This window comes from Xiphophorus hellerii, chromosome 16, assembly GCF_003331165.1.
Source record: "Xiphophorus hellerii strain 12219 chromosome 16, Xiphophorus_hellerii-4.1, whole genome shotgun sequence".
Lineage (NCBI taxonomy): Eukaryota > Metazoa > Chordata > Actinopteri > Cyprinodontiformes > Poeciliidae > Xiphophorus > Xiphophorus hellerii.
In genome coordinates, this window is record NC_045687.1 from 11,686,799 (window position 1) to 11,712,955 (window position 26,157).

At 38.5% G+C, this 26,157-nt stretch overlaps 2 protein-coding genes across 3 annotated transcripts; both read left to right on the forward strand.

The window, feature by feature from the left end:
• Positions 1 to 416: 416 nt before the first annotated feature.
• Positions 417 to 5,514, forward strand: pycr1a (pyrroline-5-carboxylate reductase 1a). 2 transcript variants are annotated; one of them, XM_032588143.1, is made up of 8 exons: positions 417 to 510; positions 753 to 824; positions 936 to 1,006; positions 1,811 to 1,990; positions 2,082 to 2,303; positions 2,418 to 2,510; positions 4,116 to 4,279; positions 4,536 to 5,514. In XM_032588143.1, the coding sequence occupies exons 1-8, from the start codon at positions 432 to 434 to the stop codon at positions 4,702 to 4,704; spliced, it is 1,050 nt and encodes a 349-aa protein (XP_032444034.1). In that variant the 5' UTR covers positions 417 to 431; the 3' UTR covers positions 4,705 to 5,514. The 2 variants fall into 2 exon arrangements, with proteins under 2 accessions (XP_032444034.1, XP_032444035.1); XM_032588144.1 differs by having other exon boundaries at positions 420 to 547.
• A 752-nt stretch (positions 5,515 to 6,266) lies between these two features.
• Positions 6,267 to 23,743, forward strand: LOC116735739 (transcription factor MafG-like). The gene is given in 4 exon segments (XM_032587807.1): positions 6,267 to 6,790; positions 6,793 to 6,830; positions 17,203 to 17,275; positions 18,283 to 23,743. Coding segments are annotated over 4 exon segments (618 nt in total). The 5' UTR covers positions 6,267 to 6,736; the 3' UTR covers positions 18,736 to 23,743.
• The last annotated feature ends 2,414 nt before the right edge of the window (positions 23,744 to 26,157 follow it).

The window sequence follows — 26,157 nt, forward strand, 5'->3', positions numbered from 1 at the left end:
GTACTTCTTTTGGCTGAGTACAAGATATAACCACAGTCAGCACCATGTTGATCTTTGGACGTTGGATGTTTGGTTTGACAAATAATTTGCTCTCTCCACTACAAATATTATTAACATGGGGAAAAGAGGGAAGACGGTGGTGAAAAACCAATGATTTTTCAGTGTGAAGCACACATTGAGAACAGAACAAGTGACTTTTGGCATGTTTGGTGTTGTCAACGCGTGAGAAATCACGCAAATATCGTTCTCTTGACTAATTTTGACAATTTCAGTATGGCTCTTCAATATCTGGGTCAAGGCATCTGATGTGTGGTACAGACCGACACAACTGGCTCTTCAGCTTTCCACGTCCCACCCCTTAAGGTTGTTGATTGGTTACACGAGTTACGTATACCCAAAGGTACACACTCATTGGCTGATTACATCTGCCAATGCCTGGTATTTTTACAGGTAGCGACTTGGACGTGAAGAGGAAGCTGGAACACGTTGACTGTGGAATCATAACATTTTGTAGGTACATTGCTAATTCGAAGAATCTTCCTCATTTGTAAGTCTATGTTTTGCTTTAAAGATGCGATTTGTCAAAATATGATTTTATACATTATGTGACGTGATGCGTTCGGAAAACAAGGAAGTAAGGGTTTGTTTACTACGTACTCAGGAAGAAACGTACTCGTGGAAGTCATGAAAAACAGGCGGAACAAATAACAAACATACTGTATGATACAATATTCAACCTATTCTATTTTCAGGCATAATGAGTGTCGGATTCATAGGAGCTGGCCAGCTGGCGCAGGCTTTGGTGAGAGGCTTCTCGGTTGCAGGTAAATTTAGACGTTTACATTTGTGTTTTAATAGGTTTTGACTTGTATTTTTGACATATGAAGATTGCAATCATACACTGAAGTTGTTTCTGGACATTTCCCCCCTCCAAGGCGTGATTGCCACCCACAGAATCACAGCGAGCTCTCCAGACACTGAACTTCCCACAGTGCAGCAGCTGCGGGTGGGTACATATATACAGTACATGTATTTGTCATGTCCATGAATGTCACAGACTATTAATTTTAGATTTGAACAGTTCTGTATATTCAACAAGTATATTTGGTTAGTAAAAAAAATAAATAAATCTTGTTTATAATTGAGTGAACAGACTAAAGAATTTATTTTATCTATTACAACCAGGGTAAAAATTCTACAGGACAAAATGTATACATACACCTACACCAAAACCTCCAGGGCAGGTTGTGGAAGAAATCAACCATATTTTAGCCATCAACCATACTCTGGAAAAGTTATGGCTGGATCTGATAGGACGATGTGACTAATCTCACTACTAAAATGACATTGCTGTTTTAACCGGCAGGCACAGAAAGTGGTTTTGGACACTGTTGGCACTATTTTCACTTGATTTGGTTGTTCTAGAAGCTAAATGTTTTATTTACTCTAAAACCAGTTATGTGTGTTTGGGTCCAGTTATAACTGCCAGATTTGTTCAGGAGATTTCACCCCTTATGTGCAATGTTTTGCAATATTTAAGACTATATACAGTATATGCTGTATATATATACATATATTGAACCTGTGTGGATCATACAAAATATGGCTTAATCTCATCCATCTCTTGTTTTGAATATTTGTAGAACTCATCAATCCTTTCTTGAAAAAAATAAAGGTTCAAATTCATTAATAAAAGCCCTGGGTTAATGGGATATTCATGCCACTGATGAGTGCATGTAAAGTTTTTGTCAGAACTTTGTAGTTCTTTATTTGCATTGAACTGATTTGTATACAACTTCTGTATTTATAGAAATTGGGTGTGAACTTTACCACCAGCAACAAGGAGACAGTCAGCAGAAGTGATGTCCTCTTTCTGGCCGTGAAGCCCCATATCATCCCCTTTGTTCTTGATGAGATTGGGCCAGATATCGAAGACCGCCACCTTATTGTGTCCTGTGCTGCGGGTGTGACTATCAGCTCCATAGAGAAGGCAAGTCTTAGCCGTTGCATTTATTTCTTCTTCACATGTTATGTGATTAAGAGAACTGGTCCTTGAAGATTTTGTTGTTACCTCTTCACAGAAACTGCAGCAGTATCGTACTTCTCCAAAGGTGATGCGCTGCATGACCAACACTCCAGTGGTGGTGCGTGAAGGGGCCACCGTCTACGCAACAGGTACACATGCAGAGGTGGAGGATGGGAAACTTTTGGAACAGCTGATGGCTAGCGTTGGCTACTGCACTGAGGTGGAGGAGGACCTGATCGATGCCGTCACAGGCCTGAGCGGCAGTGGACCCGCCTATGTGAGCTTGCTTTGCTTAACAGCATTTAGAAAATGCTGCCTTACCTCTTATATGATTCTCTCTGGATAGCTGCCCCTTTTCTGTCACTGTAATTGTATGATTGTTGTCTTGCAGGCATTCCTAGCTGTGGATGCCCTTTCTGATGGTGGAGTAAAAATGGGCCTGCCCAGGAGGTTGGCTGTACGCCTCGGTGCACAAGCCCTGCTGGTAGGACCCTCATATTTGACAATAAAGTCGATGGCACAGTTTGGTCCAAAATGTATACCTAAATGCTAGTAATTTATTTTTGTTTTGTTAAATAACAGGACACACTTTTGTATCCTTTCTAATATGTAGCTCTTGGATTTTGCATCATCACTTAGTACCTTGACTATTTTCCTTCTGTTAACAAGGCATTCAGGATAGAATAATTCTTTAAAATCTTCTTATATAGCTATGTTACATTTGATCATGCAGTTCCTTGCAATGATGGTCATGAGTTTTTAACATTTTGTCATTCTATTGCCACAAAAATTTAGATTTTATGGGATAGGACAACACATAGTTTTGCATAATTTTGAAATCAGTGGAACAGCTGATTTCCACTGCATGGTTGAAAAGCATGCTTTTAAATTTGTTTCACAGATATAAGTCTGAAATTTGTGGTGTCCATTCAGTGCATTCATCCCCCTTTACTTTGACACCCTAAATAAAATCTAGTGCAACCAATTGCCTTTAGAAGTACTAATTAAATAATCAGAGGACTCAGCAGGATGCCCTATTCTCTGGAGAAGCTGCAAAGGTTCACTGCTCTGGGGGACAAATCTATTATCAGGACAACTGTTATATGGAAGTATGGGGAAAAGATAGCTGTAATAGAAAAATAGAAAACCCGAAAAGCGTTTTGCTTAATGGAGACGATGTGGAGAAGATGCTGTGGTTAGTTGACACAGAAATGTAAAATACAATACATGCAAAATGCTATGTGGTAGAAAACTTTCACTGCACATTACTCTGAACAAACCATGAAGCATGGTGGTGGCTCCATCATTCTATGGGGATACATTCCTTTAGTATTGACTGTGAAGCTAGTCAGAGATGGTTGACATTAAATACATATGATCCCAGAAAAAAGACTTAAGTTTTGGCGGTTCACTTCCCATCAAGACTGCAGTATTGAGCATAGATACAGAGCTCTGATGGATTAGTTAGGATGCTTGCATATGCATGTGTAACAGGGTAGGAACAGCTTGAAAGACACTGTGGGCTTCTTCATGTATTTTCATTTATGGAAGCCGTAAAGGGGAACTTACTGCTGCTTCTTCTTTGTATTAGTGAATAACAATGAAATTTATTGTAGGTTTGCTTTGCCTGAGCATTCACGCATCCAAGCTTAAGATATAGGAAATGGTTTTGGCATAATGATTCTCCAAACTGTAATATGATGTTCTTATTTTTTACTTGGCACTTGTTCATGTAAACTGGCCTTTGCTGTACATGTTTGTGTATGATTTATCTATATTAGTTTTTCAGACTTAATCTAATTGCTTTCTTGGGATTTAAATTTATATATATATATATATATATATATATTGGTCTTGTTTCTTTGTTATAAAAAAACTGACATTTTTAAATATGAATTCCAACATTCTGTCTGGAAACTCCAGGCAATAGACAGTCATGGCATTTATTTAAGCACCTTTTCATTCCAGTGGAGATTAATTAAGCCAGTCTCGGCTGACAGCAGACAGAATCTGGATGCTCAGGTGCTGAATAACGATACAGAAAAAACATTGCTCTGTATATCATTTCCTTCTTTATGCTACTCTAAAGGGAGCCGCTCGCATGTTGTTGGACTCAGAGCAACACCCTGGGCAGCTTAAAGACAACGTTTGCTCACCAGGGGGCGCCACCATCCACGCCCTTCACGTCATGGAGAGTGGTGGCTTCCGCAGCCTCCTCATAAATGCAGTTGAGGCCTCTTGTGTAAGAACGAGGTAAGTTGATCAGATGAAGTGGAAACATTTTTTTTTATTGGCACCTAACAAAAATGTAGTTCTTAACCATTTTTTATGTACCGTAAATTGATTCTAAACTAAATATGAACTTCAGACAGCAGATGGAGCTGTTATGCAGACATATTTTAAAGATTTCTTAATGTTCTTGGTTCTCTGGATTTTAAAGTACCTGATTTCACACTGCAATGAAAGCTATACATCCTGTTTTTTATGCTCTATGTGTATCTTTTAAAAGGGAGCTTCAGTTTTTGGCTGACCAAGAGAAGATCTCCCCAGCTGCGATAAAGAAAACAACTCTGGATAAAGTTCTTCAGCAGCCAGGCGTCACTGCAGATGCTGTCGGTGTCAGAACTCGTGGAATCAATATTTTTAACAACACCAACCCCAAGATCAAGAAAAACTGAGTCTTTTTTGAAATACCTCGTTCAGTATATACACTGTCTAGGAACCACTATTGACCACTGTTTGCGAACATGAACCCATAACATTTAACACTGTAGAGCAGTGGTCACTTCAGGGAGATTAAATCAGATTTATATAGGTTTTGACCATATTAAAGGAAAATTATGTGAATAATTATTTTTGTGGGAATTCTTTTTTAATTGAATTGACAAAATATAGTTGAACCCTTTAATTTGACATTGTGTGGAAGCTTGGCAATCCCTTTGGGTATGATGCTACTGACTTCTTTGCCCTACAGAAATTGTCATGTTTAGCTTTTTATATATTTAATGTGAGGGCAGAAGGTTTATTTTTGTTATTTTTCTAAAAAAGAAAAAAAGTATTAGGATTTTTTTGTGTAAAGATTTGGTACAAGGTTTAGTTGTAACAAATTAGATGGCACTTTGGGATTTTATAATCAGATACCTAAAGACTATCATTATAGCCTGTTTTAAAAAGTGGAAGTAAGGGCACTTTTTTTCATCCATTTGTTTAGGTCCTTATATTTGCGAATAATAAAAAAACATAAGTAAATGTCTTTATATTTATATTATCACAATGTTTTATGAACTTTAAAATATTGACATAACCATGTAAGATTATCTGGTCTGCTTGTTTTAGCAGTGCCTTACCAAAATATAGATAACCCCAGTACTTTTTTCACATTTCATCACTTTACAATGACAAAATGTATGTAATATATTGGGATTGCCCAACACCAAGTACTGGGTGTGAAGTTGGTGGAGAATGCTTCAATAAAAATTTCAACAATGTGATGTGCAGTTTAATTTGATACCTTGTAATATTATCCAATTCAACCACCTCCTACAAAATGGCCTTTATAAACATTAGAAAAGCCATTAAAGCCGTTAAAAGAGGGACAATTTTGTGTTAATTTTATAGTTGGAAAAAAATAAAAATAATTTTTTGTAATATTTTAATTATTACATTAATTATAATAATTATGTCAAATGATGTTTTCTGATTGATTTAAGGTACATTTGCAGTCTGTTTATTTAGGTACAGCAAATGTAAGCAGTGTTTCAATATAACAATAGGTGCAAAGTGTTTTTTTATTATTATTATTATTGAAATGTTTGCTTTTCTTTTGAGGAAAATAGACCTTTCATGAATGGAGACACGTGACCAAACACGATGACGTCTGGCTTTGGTACAAGAAAGCAATCAACAAGGAGCGCACGAGCTGATATCTGGAAATCGCTTTTTTTGTTGTTGCTAAAACCAAATAAATATGTATTTGTAATGCTCACTCCTCCTCACCGCGGTTTGAGAAGAGGAGTTTGGCAGCTCTGACTTCAGGGAGCTGCATCGTTTTACATTCAGGTGAGTCTGGAGAGCGAAGCGACTCGCTGTTGTTGTGCTGAGTGTGCAGAGATGTATTAGCACAGTTAGCTCGTCAAGCTAACTACATTAGCTCCCACAAACGGTTTTCAAACTAAAGCGTCCGCTGCACTCGACCGCTTAAAACACGCGTTTGTGTTCTTACTAGGAGGTTTATTTTGAAAGTTCAAACCTGGTACGTTATATAGTGGTTTAGCAGGACGAGGTTGTGCTCTTACTATGCAGGGCTAATCTTTTGTACGCTCGTAAAATGCGAATAAAAGAAAAAAACATTCAGATTTTAGTGCTCTTGGCGCGGGATTTGCCATCCGTTTCGCACCTGGTGGCCAATTCCCATCCCGCGAAGAATGGCACGGTGCCACAGTTGTAATGTGCAGACAGAGGCACGGGGATTTCCTCGCTTGCTCGCATCGCATTGCTTGCTTGCTTGTTTTTGTAGGCGGGGAGTTGTTTGCCACTTTCACACGAGCGGGGCGCCGAGGGGTTGAGTCGCGGAATGTCAGGAGCGTGTAGCCAGCGTGTAACCTGTGCAGGTTCCCCTTTGCCATAATTAGTTTGCTCTTGTGTTATTACGCCCGGTGTGCTTTGCTTGCCCACCGTGTCTGAGCGCCTCTCTGTGGGGTTTGTCAACTCATGCGCTTCTCGCTGGTCAAACCTGCTGCTTCATCACCTCGTTGTGCGAAGGAACGAGCGGCAGCCGAGCCAGCCAGCGGTGTTGCCAGATCAGGTTGGTTGCAGTGTCCTTTTGTGACATTTTTGGTCAGACGCGAACGCGATTACTAGAAATCGCAGCATGATGATGTCGCTTTTGTATGTGCATGAATTTGATCTTCCAGGAAATCGCTTCCACACCATCCTTTTCGTATTGAATTGCTTCACCTGGAGTGATCTTAATTCATTTCACTACTATTTGAAATGATCGTCAAATCAGACCAGTCGGTTTTGCGTCCCTCATCAATATTGTTTCATTTTAAAATCCCAACTAGGAGGCGCGATATTTTTATCATGCTGAATCATCACAATGATGTATTTAGGCGCTCTCTTAGTCAGAATCCACCCCGAAATATGGCACCACCGGACAAAGGTCTCCTCGCCAGATGAGTGTCGATGATTATCACCGAGCCCGTCGTTATTAGTAGGAGACGGATGGAGATCTGGTTGCTGATCTCTCATCTTTCCTCAAGCCATCAGCATCAAGTGATGACCCATCAGGCAATTTATCAATAGCCTCATCGACATTCCGCTGAGAATGTGGCTTTTTATTGCAGCGCTGTCATGATGTACATCAACAAACAGATTTAGACTAAATGCTTAGGTGTCAACCGCGATGTCAAAACCATTTATTTTTAATTGCACAATAAGCAGATATTGTGTGTTTTAGTATTTTAATCAAGTGCCGTTTTAATATTGGGTCATATCTAATTGTTGTATGATTAAAAAAAATAAAATACAAAAACACCGCCTGAAAATTAGCATTTAAATTTATATTTTAATATTGAATGAGGCATGATGTGAATCATATCTTTTAAGATTAACCTTCCTTATGATTTATTTTAAAGTCTTGCAGCTCTTAATTACTTTAATTTTGGGATGACAGCTGCTCTTGTTTCCCTGAGTGTGACATGATGAAATTTGCTGCCTATTAGAGCTTATAGAGGGCTTGCAGGTAATGAATTATCCATGGATAGTCTCTGTGCAATTTGAAAAGTCACCTTGGAAACTGTTGAGCACACATAGCCAGGGCTAAAACACATAGAAGTTGCCCATTCTTGCACAGATATCCCAACTTATTTCATCATCTCTGTTCATGCAAGAGAGGGGGAGCGCATTGAAGTGTGTTTAGCAGACAGGGCAATCGTACATCAGAAGCTTGGCTTTGCAATAAAGCGTAATGCCCATTGCCCTGCCTCTCTCTGCAGGTAACGAGGAAAGATGATGGTCCATATAAGCGTCGGACGGAGGCAGAGAATGGCGGAGATGAGCTCTTAGATTTATCTCCTCTTTCATTGAGGTGGTGAGGATAAAATAAAGCTAGGTATTGTAGAGGTGAACTGAGTGCACAACTCATACCCAGTGGCGTTGCTTGTAGTGGGCAGGCGGCGGAGGGTGGAAGAGGATATGTGAGGTTGATGAAACACGAAGCAAGACTTAGCTGTGCACAGAGGTACAGTCTGGCCACCAACACCACTGTACAGCCAACTCAGCTGCGCTTTGGGAGTCGTTACGCCTATTCAGGACAATTATTAGCCTCCAGAAAGGAACACAAATGCAGGATTTGTCCACAAAAGTGCTGCTTAAGCTGCACAGGGAAATAGAAATGCCTTGGAGGAAGGAAGGGAAAAGATCAATATTTTTTTTTTCAGCCCTCTCCTTTTGGAATAGGGAGGGAATGTTGGTGATGAAACCTCTTGCAAGTGTGCTGCGGATTAGGATTGCTAAGCATTGCGATATGCCCCCCTTCACTCCTCAAAGTAATACTTTCATCCAGATAGAGTCAAAAAAGTGTGTTTGATGGATTTCTTGGAGCTTGACTTAGACATGCTGTGTTCATTAGGGCTCTCTGTTTACTCAGAATTTAGTGCAATAAACGTGATGAGCATAAGTGCGCGTCTTTCTCATGGCTAACCTTTTATTCTTTATCTTGACTAAATTCTGTGCGGAACAGATCAGCTTTAAACTCTTATGGGGAAGCAAGTGATTTAAAAAAAAACCCTGTAGTGCTGTAAAAATAAAGTCAAGATAAAACTAGTGAAAGGCTCAGAGTTAGTCTTCCTTGCTTTTTTTCAAGTACTTAAAAAGACATAACTAGGACTGTTTCTAGTAGATGTCTTACTTTCTGAGAAGCTTTAGAATGGTAGGAGCTTGTTTTAAAGCTACCACATTGTGAAGATACATTGGAGAATTGTGAGAACTACAAACTGCTAGTATTCATTGGATTTAGAATTACACTCATCACACTTTTCTTGGCCAGTACTGATTAGAATTTTTTTAACGACTGACCTAACAATTAAAATTTTGACAGATTACTTTTTGTCTGTTTTTCTAAGGACTGTTGCACATAAAACACAAACGTGCTGCAGCTTCTTCTTATGTTCTAACAGTAACGAAGGAATTTCAAGATTTTCCCCATGTATGCATCAACTCAGATATTCCAAAGAAAATACTTTTTTTAAAAGAAATACTGAACCACTTGCTATTGGGTTCCTTTTATGGGCTAAAAATTATGCTCCCTAATGCTGTTTTTGGGAGCGTTAAAAATATGTGCAGTCGTCTTTTGAAGGATTCAGTAAGGAACATGTAAGACAATTTTGGTAGATCATGCTTGGTTTAACAAATAAATGTTTTCAAAATTCAAAAATTATCCTAAAGTAAGATATTTAGAATTTTTCAAATAAATTTGTTTCAATATCAGGTTTTACTTAGGGAGAATCACTTAGATGTAAATAAACTCTTGTGTTTGTGTTGTATTTTTTCTGTAGAAATTCAGCTCTTTGAGTCAGTTTGAATGAAAAACACTATAGGAGAAAAAGTGACTTGTCTTTATACCTTTATATTTTGTGAAGTTTTCATTATTGAAATGTTACTAATAAATCTGGTCTGCATTTGTGCTTCAAAAGGTTACGATGTCAGGTCAATACAATATATTCTCAAAAACCCCAGTGCTACAGTAAGCAGCAAGGTTTGTCTGTATACCGTTGTTGGTTGCCCTCAACCTTTATTTCCTCTGCCAGAGTATCACAATATATTCTCTTCCTGTTTAAGCAAGTCCTCCAGGCAGATACAGTTGAAGGTCCAGAGTCTCTTCTTCTAGCCTGCTGCTTGTACTGACGGAGCAGCTCGGAGAGTAAATAGTGGCGGCCGAGACTGAAAATAGATTCTGTAAGACTAGAAAACATCGGAGAGCACAAACTAGTCCTTTTAAATAAACCTCATTTTATGAGCGACTTTAAAAAAAATGCAATAACGTCCCTGAGGGCAGTGATTCATGTTTTCACTTTAAACCAACATGAACTGGATGCAGAAGTTGAGATAATGTGCCGCATGCTTTTTTTTTTTTTTCAAATTCCGTGGATGGTGGTAGCTTCTTTGTTTATTTGGGGGTTTTTTTCTTGTTTGTGATCCGATCACCATAAATTACCTTATTATAACAAGGGAAAACACAAAATAGGAACAATTCTGGCAAATTCTTATTCTTTTAGCTGCACTGTTGAGGGGTCGCCACAACACATCCTCCACTTCCATCTGAACCCGCCTGCAGCACACTCCTCTGTCACACCAATCTTTGAATATCCTTCTTCACTACACCCATGCACCTTTTTATGTGGTTTTTCTCTTCTCCTTTTCCATGGCAGCTTCATATTCAACACCTTTTCACCAATATATCCACTAACCTGCCTCCACAAATGTTCAAGCAATGTCTGCCTTGCTTCTCTGACTTTGTGTCAGAAGCTGTCAACCTGAGCTGTACCCCTGATGTACTCAGTTACAGTTCTGGCAAATATCTTTTTTTTAGCTGATTTTATTTCCTAAATTATCAAACTTTTGGAATCATATGAAAGGAAAATAATCATAGAAGACAATTGGATTCACAAGAAATTGGACAAAACCATTTTTCTTTACAGAATTTGTATTTTAAAGACTAATCTTCTCATGTAAAGTTTCAATATTTTACTACTCCTATCTATACATTTATTTTAATTAATATTAAAACCTGATTATAACTCACCCAAACAACACACTAAACAGCATATATTTCAATTTACTTGCTAAAGGAAAAAAGTGAATTGAAATAATTCTGGAAATTTTATGTTTCCTGTGCATTTGATTTGAAAGCATTGAATGTTGAAATATATAATCAGGTATGATTGGCGTAACTTTTTAAAACTGATTTAAATGTTTTTTTTATTTGTACATTTTTATTTTATTTTTAGACGTCAACCTGATTTAAATGTTTTTTTTATTTGTACATTTTTATTTTATTTTTAGACGTCAACCTAATATTTTTATACCAATTTTACACAAAGTCTATATTAGTTCAGCTTTTTAACATATAAGCTATCAAAGCTAGTTGCCCATGTTTTTGCAGGCATTGGGATGAACAGGCAACAGGTGAAGGTGTCAGTACTTGTGTACTTGTAGGCTGTGGAGACATAAAACCTTTTAAGAAGAGCTTGATAATAAAGAAAAAAAAACTAACTAAATTATCGGCTAAGTTTCCTTTCTCTGCTGGAGTTCAAATCAGTGCTGTTTACAGAGGATCTAAACTGGCAGCCACTCTAATGCCTGTCACAATAATTACACAGTCATATTATTGTCATCATTTGTAACAGTTGTCTGTTTAATGTTTGTTACTGTATGGCAGTACTGCAGTTGTAGCAGACAATTGAGCAGAGACTGGCAAATAATCTAGTAAAATGTTTGACAAGCCGTCCACTGGCCCTTCATTTTGAGATGTTATGTCAACAACACAGATCACATAAAAATGTGATTAGTTTTATTTTTAGAGCCTTTGCTGTACAAAAGAACATAGATGAGTATTTCCCTTTTACTACAAGCAGATCACATTTCCACTCTGAAAGCTACTGAATGATTTCCCTCCTTGCTGTTTTTGTCAGTCTTATTTCACGCTCTGAATACTTAGTAGTTAATGGCTTCCCACCTCTCTTCCCATCGTACCTTACTGTTGCTCAGATGCACTCGTACACAGTTTCTCCATCCTTAAGTTTGCACCACTCAGCCCATATCTCTCCTCCAGAGCGATCAGAGGAGTCTGATTTTTAATTTGCAGTTAAATGCCTCCCGACACATGCAGCTTGCTTGATAATTGACTTAGCTCAGCTGACAGGAGAAATGATTAGATCTGAGTTTCTGGGTGATCTTTTTGAATCTGAATTAGAAGGGAGGTGTTGAAAGTAGGGCGTCTGTTCAGGCGCGATGAGTTCTTGAGCTGGGGTGCTTGTGGCGTACGGCTTCAAAATGCTGGCTGATTACATTAAATCATCTCAACTCTGTAAGAACAATCGAATAAGACGGCAAATGAAGTTGAGATGCAAGATTGACTCAGTGAGAAAAGGCTAGTATAGCTTTTTAATTTTCTTTGCCTGCCTGTTAATGTAATTTAGGTAATCAACATTGGCCTTTTTTATGTTAATAAAAACAAAGTGGAAAGCTTGATAAGCAGTAAAATTATCGACTTCAAATCAACAGTTGTCTTTACGGGGTTTGATTTGGAATGACAAAAAGCTGAAAATATTGATTTGTTTACGTTAGGCTGATTCAACAGTAAAAAGTAAAAATAAATATTGTCCAAGCATTGGTAGTTGAAAATATACTGTATATACAATTTTTTTTAAAATTCTTTATGCACCACTAATTTTTACTTTTATTTAAATAATCAAATACATTTTATTTTGAGGGTTTTGTTTTTACTCTGTAGGCTAACAATGAATGACAATATTTGTGCCTACTTTTCTACAGTGAGAAATAAACCCTCACTGTATGTACATTTTGAGAATAAATATATAACAATCAAACAACTTTTGTTAATAAAAATAAAAGGCAATCAGCGGCCATCTAAGGGGGCCAACACACAGAGCTGGATCTTTGAAAAGAAATAGACTTCCTGTCAGCACTTTATCTGGCATTTGCTTAGTTGCACTTTTAAACTGTGGCATCAATTTTAATAAAAACATTCCAATGTTTTTAAGCTGTACAGTTTTATAACTTTTCTCATCGTGCATCTCCAGTGTCTAGTTTTATTTAACTTATTTTCAAGCTGCCAGAAACAAGTGTTTAGAAGCTGCTTTGCAAGAATTGATCATGGCATTTTTTTATATGTATGCACTTGTGTGGTTTTAGTTTTCTGTCTCTTTGCAAATACCTTTTGTATTAGACGATGTGAAATCCACTACCTTGGCTGAGCAAATCTTGTATCCTGTTAGTCCTTCCCAGCTTTGTTTAGTATTCAGGCAGCAGGCTCTGTCGTAATCTGGATTCTGAGGCAGGTTTCAGGGGTTTTTGTTTGCTCTTATGGCCCTGATAATCTCGTTACACTGCTGTCAAGTGGAGATGGCTCTCCCTGCAGCCCCGAACCACCATGCGTGCCACCTCCAGTCCCCAGAAATATAACCTCCGCCCAGCCCCCACCAGCCTGCCGCCATTTTGAGACAGTTGTTGATAGAAGGGCCTTGGATGTATCCTTGAAGAATCACCTCCTGAGTATCTCTATTCTGCTTCCAAACCCCTGGTACACCCCACCACCATCCCCCTCCCATTTCAGGCTGTAAACGACAGTGATAAATATTCACCATCGGGACACAGTGCACGGGAGCCTTGGCTCTGGATCCCCATCAACAAAAAGTCCCCCAGCTAATGGTGTTCATCCTTGGCATCCTCCGGAGAAATCCTGTAACGAGATCTATAAGGCAGGCCGCTGGCTTACAGCCAAATCTATCATGTTACATCAGCCTTTATAAGAGCAGATTTTTCTATGTATGTTTTATTATCATTCTTGAATATGAACCTGAGCTTACCTTTGTAGATTTGGATGAACAGACACTGCTTCTGATGGTCGGCTGGCCTGCTCTTATTGTGTTGGCTCAACTTCACAACTTCTAATTGGCACCTTGGTTTTGGTCCTTGCTGAGATCAGTATATTTTTTTTTTAACTCAACCTGCTCTACTCAGGCACCTCTAAATGTGCCGACCACGCATTTCACACAAGGCTTTTTCGTCTCTCTTTCTTTTCATCTCGTCCTCTCTTTTTCTCTCTCTCTCTCTCCCTTTCTGTCTGTCTCTCACCATTCCTTTTCTGTGGGTGACCACACTCAGCATTTTTCTATTTCCTGTGGGTGTGATGTCTCTCCTCCACAAGCAATCAGCCCTGATTTGTCAGCGTTCTTCCAGGCGATTCATAAAAATTCAGCAAGCATCCACAAAAGACGTCTGCGTCCCCACCTGCAATGCCCCCACCTGCAATGCCCCCTGCTCTCCGAGCTGCAGATCTCACCTACTGCTCCGATGGCTAGATACTCACTAAAGGCCTGGAATTTTTAATGCGAGGCAATATGCTGCAGGACTTTTTGTTTTTGTTTGAATTATTGAACTTAAAGCCATCCTGTCGCTATCAAATAACTCACTGGAGCACCTCTGACATCCCCTTGTCATTTCTGCAGAAAATTGTAGGTGTGTTTTCCTCTCCCTGGCTTCTCTATTTGTGTGGATGCCTCTTTGTCTCTGTGAGGTATGACATGCCCGGCAGTGGAAGGGAGCAGCTGTGCATTGGACCTTGTCTGTGTTGTTCTGCCATGCCCTGTCATAGCTAGCCGTCTGTTGGCAGCAGCCTGTGCTGGAGGCTTGCAGCCTGGACACAATCTTTCCTTGGTGTCATATGGTGAGCTTTCAGAATGCCAAGCCATGCCTTCGCACAGCTGTGTGACAGAACGTGTATCTTTAATAGGCACGGTAGCATGATATTCCCACTTTATAACCTTGGGTAAAAAAAAAAAATAAAGCACCATATATTGTGTTGTTTACATCCAAAAAAAAAAGTAACTCAGAAAATGATACTTACTCCTACTAAAAACGCAGATTTGTTATCACTGTTATAATAGTGTTTATTAGAATATTTTATCAGGCAGATGTACGGTAGTTACCTTGCACTTTCTGTAACTGCAAACTTGTAATGTGTCATAACCATTTTTAAAATCCTTTTTCATACTTGTAATTTATGTACAATATGATTTATATGTGAAAAAATATGAACAAAATTGATACATTTTGTGATGATTCTATCACTAAATTAACTTTTCTATAGTAACTGTGGAATTATTTGTGCTATCTTCTCAGTATTCTGCTTTATGGAGTTGTTTCTTATGTATCATCTTATTTGATCCATTTTGTTATTTTTTAGGATCTGAAAGATGAGGAAAACAAATGTATTACACAGAGCCCTACTTGTCAACCGTTGATTTAAAGAGTGTAACTTTATGTGGCGGGTTGGTGTGCCTTTAGTTTCCTTAAATATTTTGTTAATTCTGAACAAAAATATTTTCAAACAACCAAATTCCTCTTTATTATAAGTGAGAGAAAACTCTTCTTTTAAGTCATCTGACTCGCATTGAACAGCAACAGGTAGGGGAGGGGCTGTACTGTGTGACTGTGATTTATAAGGCAGAAGAAAGTCCTCTTCATTCAAACACTTTGTCTAACATCTTATTAAAGTGGAAAATGTTAGCAGTTTTTAAACCTAGCTACCAGACATTGCTAGCAACCATTTTTTTACTTGATTTTGCTATTTATGAAGTACCTTGCATTTTGTTCTTAAACATGTCAAAGAACTCCTACAATTTTTAGTTTATAAATGCATCAACCTATATCGTGTATTGTTCTGCCCTGTCATCAGTTTATTAAAAATAAGAAAAATGGCAGGGACATATGTTAAGATGCATAATGAAGATAATCTTATCCTTGGAACAAAATAGTTACTGTAATAAAATTAGAAGAAAATAAATTTATCAAAGTTTTATTCATCAAAAAATAATAAAAAGGAGGAAATTGGTATTGGTTGTGAAAAGCCTGATCAGTGCAGCCGTAGCTCTTTCTTTTTTCTCGCTCTTATCCTAACAGCTATTAGCCTCATGCTTTCCTGTCTGTTTGTCCATTATCTGTGCATCATCAGACAGACCATTATCCCATTATGCTTTGCATCTGTGGTCCAAATGCTTACTGGAAATGAGTCACTGCAAAGGCCTGTAAAAAGTAGGTGTTACTATCAGACGACTATTCATAGCCAGCCCATCAGGGATGAAAACACCACATTTAAAAAGTCCACTGAAGGCGGGGTGGGATGCAACCACATTACAGCGGAACACTGCTGTTTTTAAGAGGACTTCATCTTTAGAGTGAAAAGCATCAAAAAATTCCAGTCACAATCTGACCCCATGTTATGTCCCCAGTCTGTGCGGTCGTGTCGTATTCAGGTCATTTTTAACAAGAGTCTGTCTCTCCCTGTTTGGCTCAGGTGACCGGTCCACCTGTAGCTCCCCTTTTGTTGCCATGGTAATCTCCTGGCCTTCTTATAGTCCACTTCAGAGCTGCGACTCATCTGTTTTTTCCTTGTCTTACCTCACTGAGCTTTCTCCACACATCATACGTGACTGGCTTAATGTGCTTGGAGGCCAAAAACACTCACTTGCGTGCACACACCATCACACACAGTAGCTGTAGCTCTTTGTGCTTTGTTTGGTGTGATGCTGTCTAAAAAAAAAAAAAAAAAAAAAAGAAATCCAGCATGTGTTTGTTTATGTAGTAACACTGCTGGCTGTGTAAATCAGCTTACAGAGGCAGTGTGCTGGGTGGGCAGACTGTGGTGGGTGTCGCTGACACAGCATTTATTGCATGCAGAGCAAAACTCACAGTCACAACTCTGTGTGTGTGTGTGTGCGTTTTTGTGTCTTGTCTTATGATGGAGCTCACCCGACAGACAGCATTCGACCTTCTGTCTTTACACCCCTTGGTTACATTTCTCACTCACAAAGCTTCCCTGGGTGTTCCCTCTGTACTGACACAACAAAAATTAAACTGCATTGCAGCCTGGTTATTCTGGGCTCTGCACTAGTTACGTCCCCTTTATTGATTTGTGGGATTATAGCGGAGCTGATTCCAAGACAGGTGCGACTGTCTAGACTGGGTAGCTCGCTGCCCTGTGTACCTGAGAGAAGGAATTCTGTTTTCCTAGATATTGCAAAGTGCTACCAGCCAGTTTAACAGCATCTTAAGTTCAACTCCCAATAATCCTTGTTGAAGACAAGAAGGTTTATCTACCTTCCTCTGAATTGCATATCCTGTTTAAAATCAACCTGATTCACATTTGAGGCAGACGCGGCGTCAAATTATTTGTTTGTTCTGACAGATGCATAAAGAGTTCTCATTCAACTCTCTTGGTATCACTGAGAAGGGTGTCTGAAGTCCTTGACCTACTTTATATTTTTGGGTCAAAGTCAGGCTGGAGCCTATTTGCCAGAAATATAATATTCTGCACTGAAATTAATTCGCTCTTTTGACAGCAATATTTTTTTTGTTATTATGACTTTTCACAGAACAACCAGCAGTACAGGTGGAGGCTTCTCTTGTGGCATGAATACCATAAACAAAGGAAACAAGGCCTTAAAGGTAAAAAAATAATGTCTGATAAAAATGTTTTATTAGGATTGTGCCTAATTTGTGATTTTCTTTTTTGGTGTTGAAATTTTTTTTTTATTATTATTATTATTTTTTCCATTTCAAAACGTAGTGCCTTTTAACTAAGTAGAGTAATTTGTGTCCTTTTTGTATTTTTGCAGTGACACATTCGAAATGTACTTTTCAATAAACCATCATTGTAATTTTATTTTTTTTCTTCTATCATTCCCTGATGTTTAAATTTGATGTTTTATTTTCCACTAAGAAATGATATTTTTTTTATATGTACTAGAAGCCCATCAATCTTTATAAATAAGGCACAAATACAATAAAATTATCAGTCAAGGTTGCTATCACTTTTTGAAATGACCAGTTTTGGATTACACTTCCTTAACTACTGTTTGCATTTATGGGATGGAGGAGGAATCTAATAGCTTCTCTTATTTTCTCTGAAGTGAGTATTTCAAAGGAGGGCTGAACCTGGACAATGGCTAAAATTTTAAAAAATTGCTATATATTTGTCATGCGTAATGAAGACTGAATTAAATAATTGAATACTTCTTTGCAAAAATATGTTGATACATGCTCACTGTTAAAAATTTCTGTCAAACTTTAAAATAGTATTTTTTTGTGTCCAACGGACACAGGTGGAGCACAAATGAAGGGACTTCCAAGGGTTACAAGTATAACGTTTCAGTTCTCAGGATGGTGGGTCACATTTTATTGTTCAGTTGCAATGTCTACTGTTGCCAGAAGATGATAAAATGTATATTTTCTGTTTATTATCAAATATGTACTTGGAAAAGTTGTGTTCAGCTAATGATCTGATCATTGATAACAGTCACAATTGCTTATGTGGCCTTTCAGTAAAAATGGAGAAAAATAATTGCCCACCCTCCATGATCTAATATTGTTACGTCGCCCACCCTGAGTTCTTATGATGACTTTATTAAACCAGTTTTGATGTCAGATAATTTATAATTGCTTTGCCTCTGCAGGTGAAGCGGGAGCCTGGGGAAAATGGTACCAGTCTAACGGACGATGAGCTGGTCACCATGTCGGTGCGCGAACTAAACCAGCATTTACGGGGGCTCTCTAAAGAAGAGATCCTGCAGCTAAAGCAGAGGCGACGCACCCTGAAGAACCGTGGCTATGCTGCAAGCTGCCGGGTGAAGCGGGTCACCCAGAAGGAGGAGCTGGAAAAGCAAAAAGCCCAGCTGCAACAGGAAGTGGACAAGCTGGCAACAGAGAATGCAAGCATGAAGGTGGAGCTGGATGCTCTGCGCTCAAAGTATGAAGCCCTCCAGAGCTTTGCCAGGACTGTGGCGCGCAGCCCCGTCACTACAGGAAGGGGACCCATGGCCTCTGTGATAGGGCCCCTCATCCCTGGTAAAGTAGCTGCCACCAGTGTCATCACCATCGTCAAATCCAAAACGGAGGCCAGGTCGTAGTAGCAGAACAGGCAGAGGGATGATTTTCACTTCTGAACTAGTCAGTGCATTTTAACATGGTCCAGGGTCTTCTGTGTTTTTTATTTTATTTTAACAGTCATAAAATGCTTCTTGATTCACTCTGAGCAATGCAACACAGCAGTCGTCCATTTTCTTTAATATAAGATGATATTGTTTGTCTTTATTTACCTCTAATTTCTTAATATTGACTCAATCAAATCTAACAATTCAAGGCCCTCTTGTTTGTTATTCTGCACTGACTTGATTAAGGATCAATAATGAAAGTCACTTTCTTGGTCTTAATGCTACAGAAGTCTTCAAAACAACTAACCCAAAACTAGCAATTTAAGTCCAACTTGTGATATTTCAGTTTGTTTTGTTTTGGTGTTAGGTGTCTCTCAGTGATGTAGGCATAAAACAATGCTGACAAACCTAGAGTTCGTTTCAGTTTATGCATCCGTGAAAGGCTTCAGTGAAGTTGTCATTATCGACATGACTGGTAGATGCAATAATATATGTATGCACTGAAAACACACATGGAAAAAAAAAAAAGAGATCTTGCGTATTTATCTTAGCGATATCGTTCCAGAGCTGAGTGCCATTCCAGTATGACAAGATTCCGCTACAATATCCGAAAACCTGAATGTTGATACAGTGATACCCTCACGATTTGTGAGGACACTCATTTTGGTCATAGAGAAAATACGTCATTTTCTTTAAAAGATATCTCTCTCTATATAAATATTACTTTTTTTTTGTAATTACTTCTTAACATGTCCGTCAAATATTTCCAAAAGAACGTCTTTACACAAGCTTTACTGTTTGAATTGTTAAAGTGTAGAAAACTTTGTCTATCACTGAGTTCTTGGTTTTTATTACTTGGTAGATCAAACTCCATTGTTTATAGAAATACAGAAAAAGAAAACTCATTAAAAAAATCCTGTGACATCTCTTTTGCAATTGTACCGAAAGTGGCTTATTATTGAAGTCTGATAGCTTTTTTTCTAGTGACTAGGCGCGTACAGTGGGGTAGCGCGTAATGTGACGTATAAGTGGCAAGTTGGCGGTGTTGTTCACTGTATAGATGTCAACGCTGTGCTATTTAAAAAACAAAAAAAAAACAAACTAATCTGTAGAGCTAAACTAGGTGGTGTGAACAAGGTCAGTTGTCTGTGTGCGTATTGGCATCTGTGATATCCTCTGCTTTCTCGGTGTTAGTTACCAATCATATTGTCATGAAGAGTTTACGTCAGCGAGCAGTGTAAGACAGATATCAATGAAATAGTCTGTGAATTTAAATGAAGCTTAAACTAAAAATATGCTGCACCTGATGTTGGAAACCTTCAAAATATGTCTTCTGTGACCTGAAAATAAAGAACTTTATTGTTGGGAAGATTTCATTAGTTTTCCAGCCACTTATTTGATGCTAACTACAGTTCCTTTCAGAAGTTTACATACACTCATTGACATGAAGGACATTAATTGGAATCTTTTAATGTATATTTTTCCATATTATTATTATTATTATTATTATTATTAATGATAATTTTCCTTCCTCTGGGGTAAACTTACAATATAATATACAACTTTTATATTTTTTAAAACTAAAAATTGAATTGACAAATTCGTGTGCACCCCAAATACTATTTAATTAGATTTTCCTAAGCAAGGTGCCGACAAACCAAATACGTTTTGCAGCTACCAGCAGACTAGCATCATTCTGACTGAATATTTTACAACTATCTTTTGTAGAAATCATTGCGTTAATCTAAATTGCTTTGATTTCTTTCCTCGGCTTAACTTCTTGGACTCGTTATTGTGGCCCAGTAGCTCAATCTTTACCTTTCAGTCCACAGTGATGTTAGACTTGTTCCACTGTGAACAGTAACGCTGTTGCTGTCCTAGAATCTTCCACTTCATGATCAGCATAGAAACAACCATAGTTGTTTCTATGTTTTTTTTCTGGACATCTGAACTATTTTCTTCTGTAATCTGTGGGTAATGATTTGGGTAAAATAGTTTAAACATCTTCACAGTTTTGTGTTCCAACAGGACAATTAAACAAAACACACATTTTGACTTTGTGTAGATTTAAATATCTACAATAAATTGAAACTTTAGGCCCTGACTCGTATTTTTTGTTGCATAATTACCTTGGATAAATGCACAATTTAAAGCTCAAAATTTATGTGCCATTCTTGTCCTTCTTGCATATGTATAACTTCAACTGTAGATAGCAGAAATAAATGCATTATATTTAAAATATGCAGTTTCCTAAGCCTATATCTGGATAATCCACCAAATAAAGAGGCAGATCTTCCATAAATTGACCCGTGGGTCTTTAGATTAAAGGTGGCATGGTTCGACTGAGGGTTTGTATGTATGCACTAAGCTCCTGCTTGTTTTGCTCAGGACAAAACAGGCCACTAAAAATAAAACAAACGGTTCTTGATAAGAAGCAAAGTGGCAACATGGATGGCAGCTCTGTTTTCTCTCCTTTTTATTTTATTTTTTTATTGTCATAAAGGGCTTCAATGCACACATAGAAAGAGACGGCATGAACATGTAGTTACAATCAAGAGCAGCTGCCAGCAGCGCTCCCCCCGTGCCGAGCGTCACACCGCCTGGTTGTGTAGAAGGAGAACCGTCGCTGAAGCAGCTGTACACCTCAAGGTGAACGCAGTTGTTCAACGTCATTAACAGAACACACTTCATCCAGGGGTCGCCCTCACTGAGGTGTTAATCTACAGTCGCTCTCAAAACAAACATCTCAGCAAAACTCCACGTCTGAGATCTGGGTGCTGGTTACACTGTCTACGCGCACGTCGTCCTATCCTCTCTCTGTCAACATGCTTAGCTATCTGCGGTGACGGGTTAACTGTGGGAAAATATATTTGTGACTCTTGACATAGCCCAGTATCGATGTTGGCGTCCTTATTACCGTGGCCGTCTTGTGGAGTTGATCTTTTTTCGTGTCAAGTGTCTTTAAAAGGTGTTCAAGTGGCACTGTCAAGCAATCTTTGAATCTCCTCTCGAAGGCGACGACTCTTTATCACGCATACTGGTGTATAGTATGTAGCTGCAGTAGGTACTGATGATCGTTGTAAAAAAGTGACCCTTAATATGCAACTCAGTGGAAAGATGTGGGAGAGATGTGTAAGGTTAAATTAATATTGTCAGAGTTGTTAGTCTGTTGTTTAAATGTTCTTGCTGCTTTGTTTTGCTTTTGTTTTTGCAAACTGTGTGTTGTTTTTCTGACGTTTTGCATCCTGAGTAAGTGTAAAAGTATTTGGCCCCTTTTTTGACCTAAAGGATTCCAGGGTTTCTGCACTGTCTTGAAACAAACTTTTATTATTTTCCAAATTTGCCAAATATGGGGGGAAAAAAAACAAAAAAAACAATAACCTAATTTATTTTTGAAAAAAATTCTCAACTAGTTAACTTAGATTAAACTTGCGTCCTTTGTGTTTGATTTTCCACATCACAATTTTTATTAAAGTTTTAGAGTGATTGTGTGAGAAAATCCCCTGGAAAACCACTCACCCTTCCTCCCCAAAATTATAATAATACTAATAGAATCTGTTTTCAACTCCAACAAATTGAATAAAGGTGTAAAAATGTACAAACGCCTCAATGAAACTGTGTTTATTGATGGGCAACTCTGTCCAAATTTGTCAAATCTGTCTCTTTAATTGCCCATTATAATCAGTTGAAGAGATGCTTTTAATTTCCTCCTTCTCTCTCTGCTTGTTGGTCCTTTTCAATTTTCCTTTGACTTGTGATCAGTTATTGAACTGGACATATTGGCAATATACTTGTTTTAGGAACCTTATTGGTGTGTAGGAAAGCCACCAAAAAGCATCTTGTGTTAACTAAGTTTAACACAAGATGCTAAACTTAAGGTGTCGTAGCCCGAGTCTGCTGACATTTTTTTCCAATGAGAAATCTGCCACCCCATACCATCATATCTCCTTCACCAAAAGCTGTTCAGCATTGGCAGTGAGGACTTGGCAGGTTTGTCATGAACACAACTCAAAACTAAACTCTGCTGCTCAATTTCTTTTTCTTACAAATTTGGCATCATTTCAGAAAGATAAAGCTCAACCAAGTTTTGTTTTGTTTTTTTCTTTTTTTGTAAGGAATTCAAACCTAAAAACCATGTGGTAGCCCTGGAATCCATAAAACATCCATCCTTATTCAGATTACGAATTTCTAAATTCAAGGTTAACTGGCTTAGATGTCATGGAATTACAAATGTTTGTGATGTGGTTGCAACTATAGGATCTGTCCCAGGGGCTTAATGCAAAATCTGTTTTTGCGTTTTTTGTTTTAATTTATATATATTTGTATGCGTGTATGTAGGGGTGTGTGTGCGTGTGTGTCCTCCTCTGCTGCTACACCAGTCATTTATGCTCCTTATTTTCTGTTGCATCCTCCACAGCATTTTCTGTCCTCATTATGCGGCGTTTTTCTAATTGATCTCAACACTGTAATTTATTCTGCAGATGTAATTTTATAATTGATCATTGCTTGTTTTTCTTTGTAAGCAACATATGGAGAGGATAATAACAGCACTTGTGTGGCCGTTGAATTTATTAGCTCTCAAGATGTTGGGATTTTTTTAAAAAGTGGAGTTTGTAAAAGGTTGACTGTGCAGGGTTATATTTTTGTTTTCTCTCTTGCTCTGTGGAGTGGGTTTGTGTTTCAAACGGAATATAAGTGAGTAATACAAAGTTAATATTCTGTTGTTATTTTTCTGTATGGGTTGTAATAAAATATTGCAGTACTTTGTATGAAAACAGACAATAGTTAATTGTAACTATTTATAAATTAAATTATTGTACTTTTTTGCAATCTGTAGATAAGCACTATGTATTCCTATACAGTATCAGCTGTGGATTTAAATGTGATTCTCCGAGGTGTCTAAGTTATTGATGTATATATTGTATGTTTGTTGATACAGCTTTCTTTATTTTCTATAAGACCAATAAAATGTTTTGGAAAAGGACTTTATGCGTTGCTGTCATTCGGAGTTCTTGAAATTGGGTTTTGCATTATTCTGTGGCGTCATTGACCCAGTTTGATACTTGTAAAAATAAACTGACTGGGAAGGCTTTTGCCGTCCAGGGTTGGTTTCAGAAGACAGCGATCATTTAGATGGCACATTTTTTTTCGTTTTTCCATTTTTTTTTTAAATTTTTTTTTTGCACGATCCAAAAAAAGCTGCTGGGCGACCCACTTTGACTAACCTCAGCGGACGTATTTTTGGCCCGACACGAGTAAAACATTAGAGTCATGAAGGATGTCTAGGTGTGCTTGTCCTAGATTAGGAGGAGTTGTGAGTTAGTCATCTTAGCTCCCTGTGGAGCTCCTGAACCAACCCCCCTCATCAAACATCAGGCTCCTCAGCAGCGTTTCAACCAAAACACATCTCATGAGAGAAGCTGCTCAGACAAAGAGACAGATGGCTTCAGACAGGCTACATCTTACTGTTTCATCCTTGAGGGCAACTCCAAACCCCAGCTGCTTCGGCGTGATTTTAAAGCAATATTGTTCTTCACTTCTCCTAAATGCTCCTACAGGTCTGTGTGACCTGTGCCTTAAAACAGGCTCTGCCTCTCTCCTTGGACGGCTGCCCCAGACGAGTACACGGCCTCTGAAGAGTTGATTAATTTGGCGGGTTGGGTTAAGGTGAGCTGGTGGGCTATGTAGGACAGCATTCTTCATCTTCACCCACTTCTGCAGCAGGTGCCTGCCCCAGTTCTCAGACCACAACCTGCACTTACAATTAATGTTGCCATCTCCGTCAGCAGGGGTAAACTTTCACCACATGTGACCTGCTGAACTTTGACATGCTGCAGATCCCTGTATTGCAGAACATGCCTGTGCATTGCTAAGACATCTAATGAAAGGTTTATTTAACATTTGGATTTAAGTTTCAGTCAGCTTCAACAATTATTTAGATTACTTGAATATAAAAATATTATTGATTCTAAGTATTATGATTTGTTAAGGGTTTGCGCTACACATCGTGTGCCTCTGTCCTGATAAAGGATGCAAAAGAAAAATACAAGACAAAAGAGATCAGGATATTCAGTTCACTGATTGGTAGGAAGTGGCTGTGTGGAGTTAGGTTTCCCTCTGCTGGAAAAAACAACAAAGCTCAATAAGTAAGGACAATAGTCTAGGAAACCCTGTTTATTTCCCCTTATATGGCGCTAGAGTTGATAGAAAAAGGCTTTTGTGCCATAACCCAGTGTTGAGTATGTGCAGCCAAAACTTGCCAAGTCCTCTGCTGATGCCAAACAGCTTTTGGAGGAGGCTGTGTGATGGTGTGGTCACTCACTCAACCTAAGTAGAGGGAGAGACCCAGGGTAAAAGACACCGTATCTCTCTCTCTCTCTCTCTCTCTCTCTCTCTCTCTCTCTCTCTCTCTCTCTCTCTCTCTCTCTCTCTCTCTCTCTCTCTCTCTCTCTCTCTCTCTCTCTCTCTCTCTCTCTCTCTCTCTCTCTCTCTCTCTCTCTCTCTCTCTCTCTCTCTCTCTCTGTGTGTGTGTGTGAGCCTTGAACCCGGGGCAACTGGGCCACATGCACAGTCTCAAACCACTGTGCCACCAGAGCGCCCAACAAATGAGTCGCTCCAACGTATACAAATACTACAGCGTTTTCACATAAGATCTAAAAGACCTGGACTTGCTTACAGAATTATGATAACAGGTCACGAGCTGGACTCAAACACAGGAGTCAGACTCTATCCATTGTGCCAACCAAGCCACTGGCAACTAATGCATTCCAACTTCTACAAATACCACTACATAGGTTTGACTTACAAAAAAGTCTGATACCAGGTAATAAGCTGGACTCGAACCCAGGATGCATGTTTCCAGAGCACAGACTCTATCCATTGTGCCAACCAAGCCACTGACAACTAATGCATTCAAACTTCTACAAATACCACTACATAGGTTTGGCTTTTCATCTTTTAAATTGTGTTAGTGATATCAAAATTACTTGTGTAAAGTAATGTTAGAGAATTGTTAATGTAGAGTGTTTCCTTTTCTAGCAGACTGTTGTGTGTCCCCTGCGCAGGAACCACCAGGTGTAAATGAGAAGCTGTACATTGTTGTCCTTGTCAAATAAACAAACATATGAAATATGATTGAAATTTGACTTTGTTGACCTTTCATTTTCAATTTTGATATGTAGTTAGGTGTAAAGCACATGTTTTTATGCTAAAGTTACACAAGACTTTATCTCAAAATACTTACTATTTTGGGCCCATGCAGCAACCGGTCTTCTGGCCTGAATGGGCTTCGGCACAGGCAATAAGTCTCCTTCGGTCATACACTGGAAATCGTCTGCGGTTGTAGTGCCGAGTTTCTCCGAAACATCCTCTAAAGCAGCCAAAACTTCCTGTGAAAGA

Excerpts from the sequence above, each read along its gene's own strand:
- pycr1a (XM_032588143.1), top strand. The coding sequence starts at position 432 with ATGCCTGGTATTTTTACAGGTAGCGACTTGGACGTGAAGAGGAAGCTG. Across the intron at positions 511-752 it reads CTGTGGAATCATAACATTTT|GCATAATGAGTGTCGGATTC; the intron begins GTAGGTACATTG and ends TTCTATTTTCAG. Across the intron at positions 825-935 it reads GAGAGGCTTCTCGGTTGCAG|GCGTGATTGCCACCCACAGA; the intron begins GTAAATTTAGAC and ends CCCCCCTCCAAG.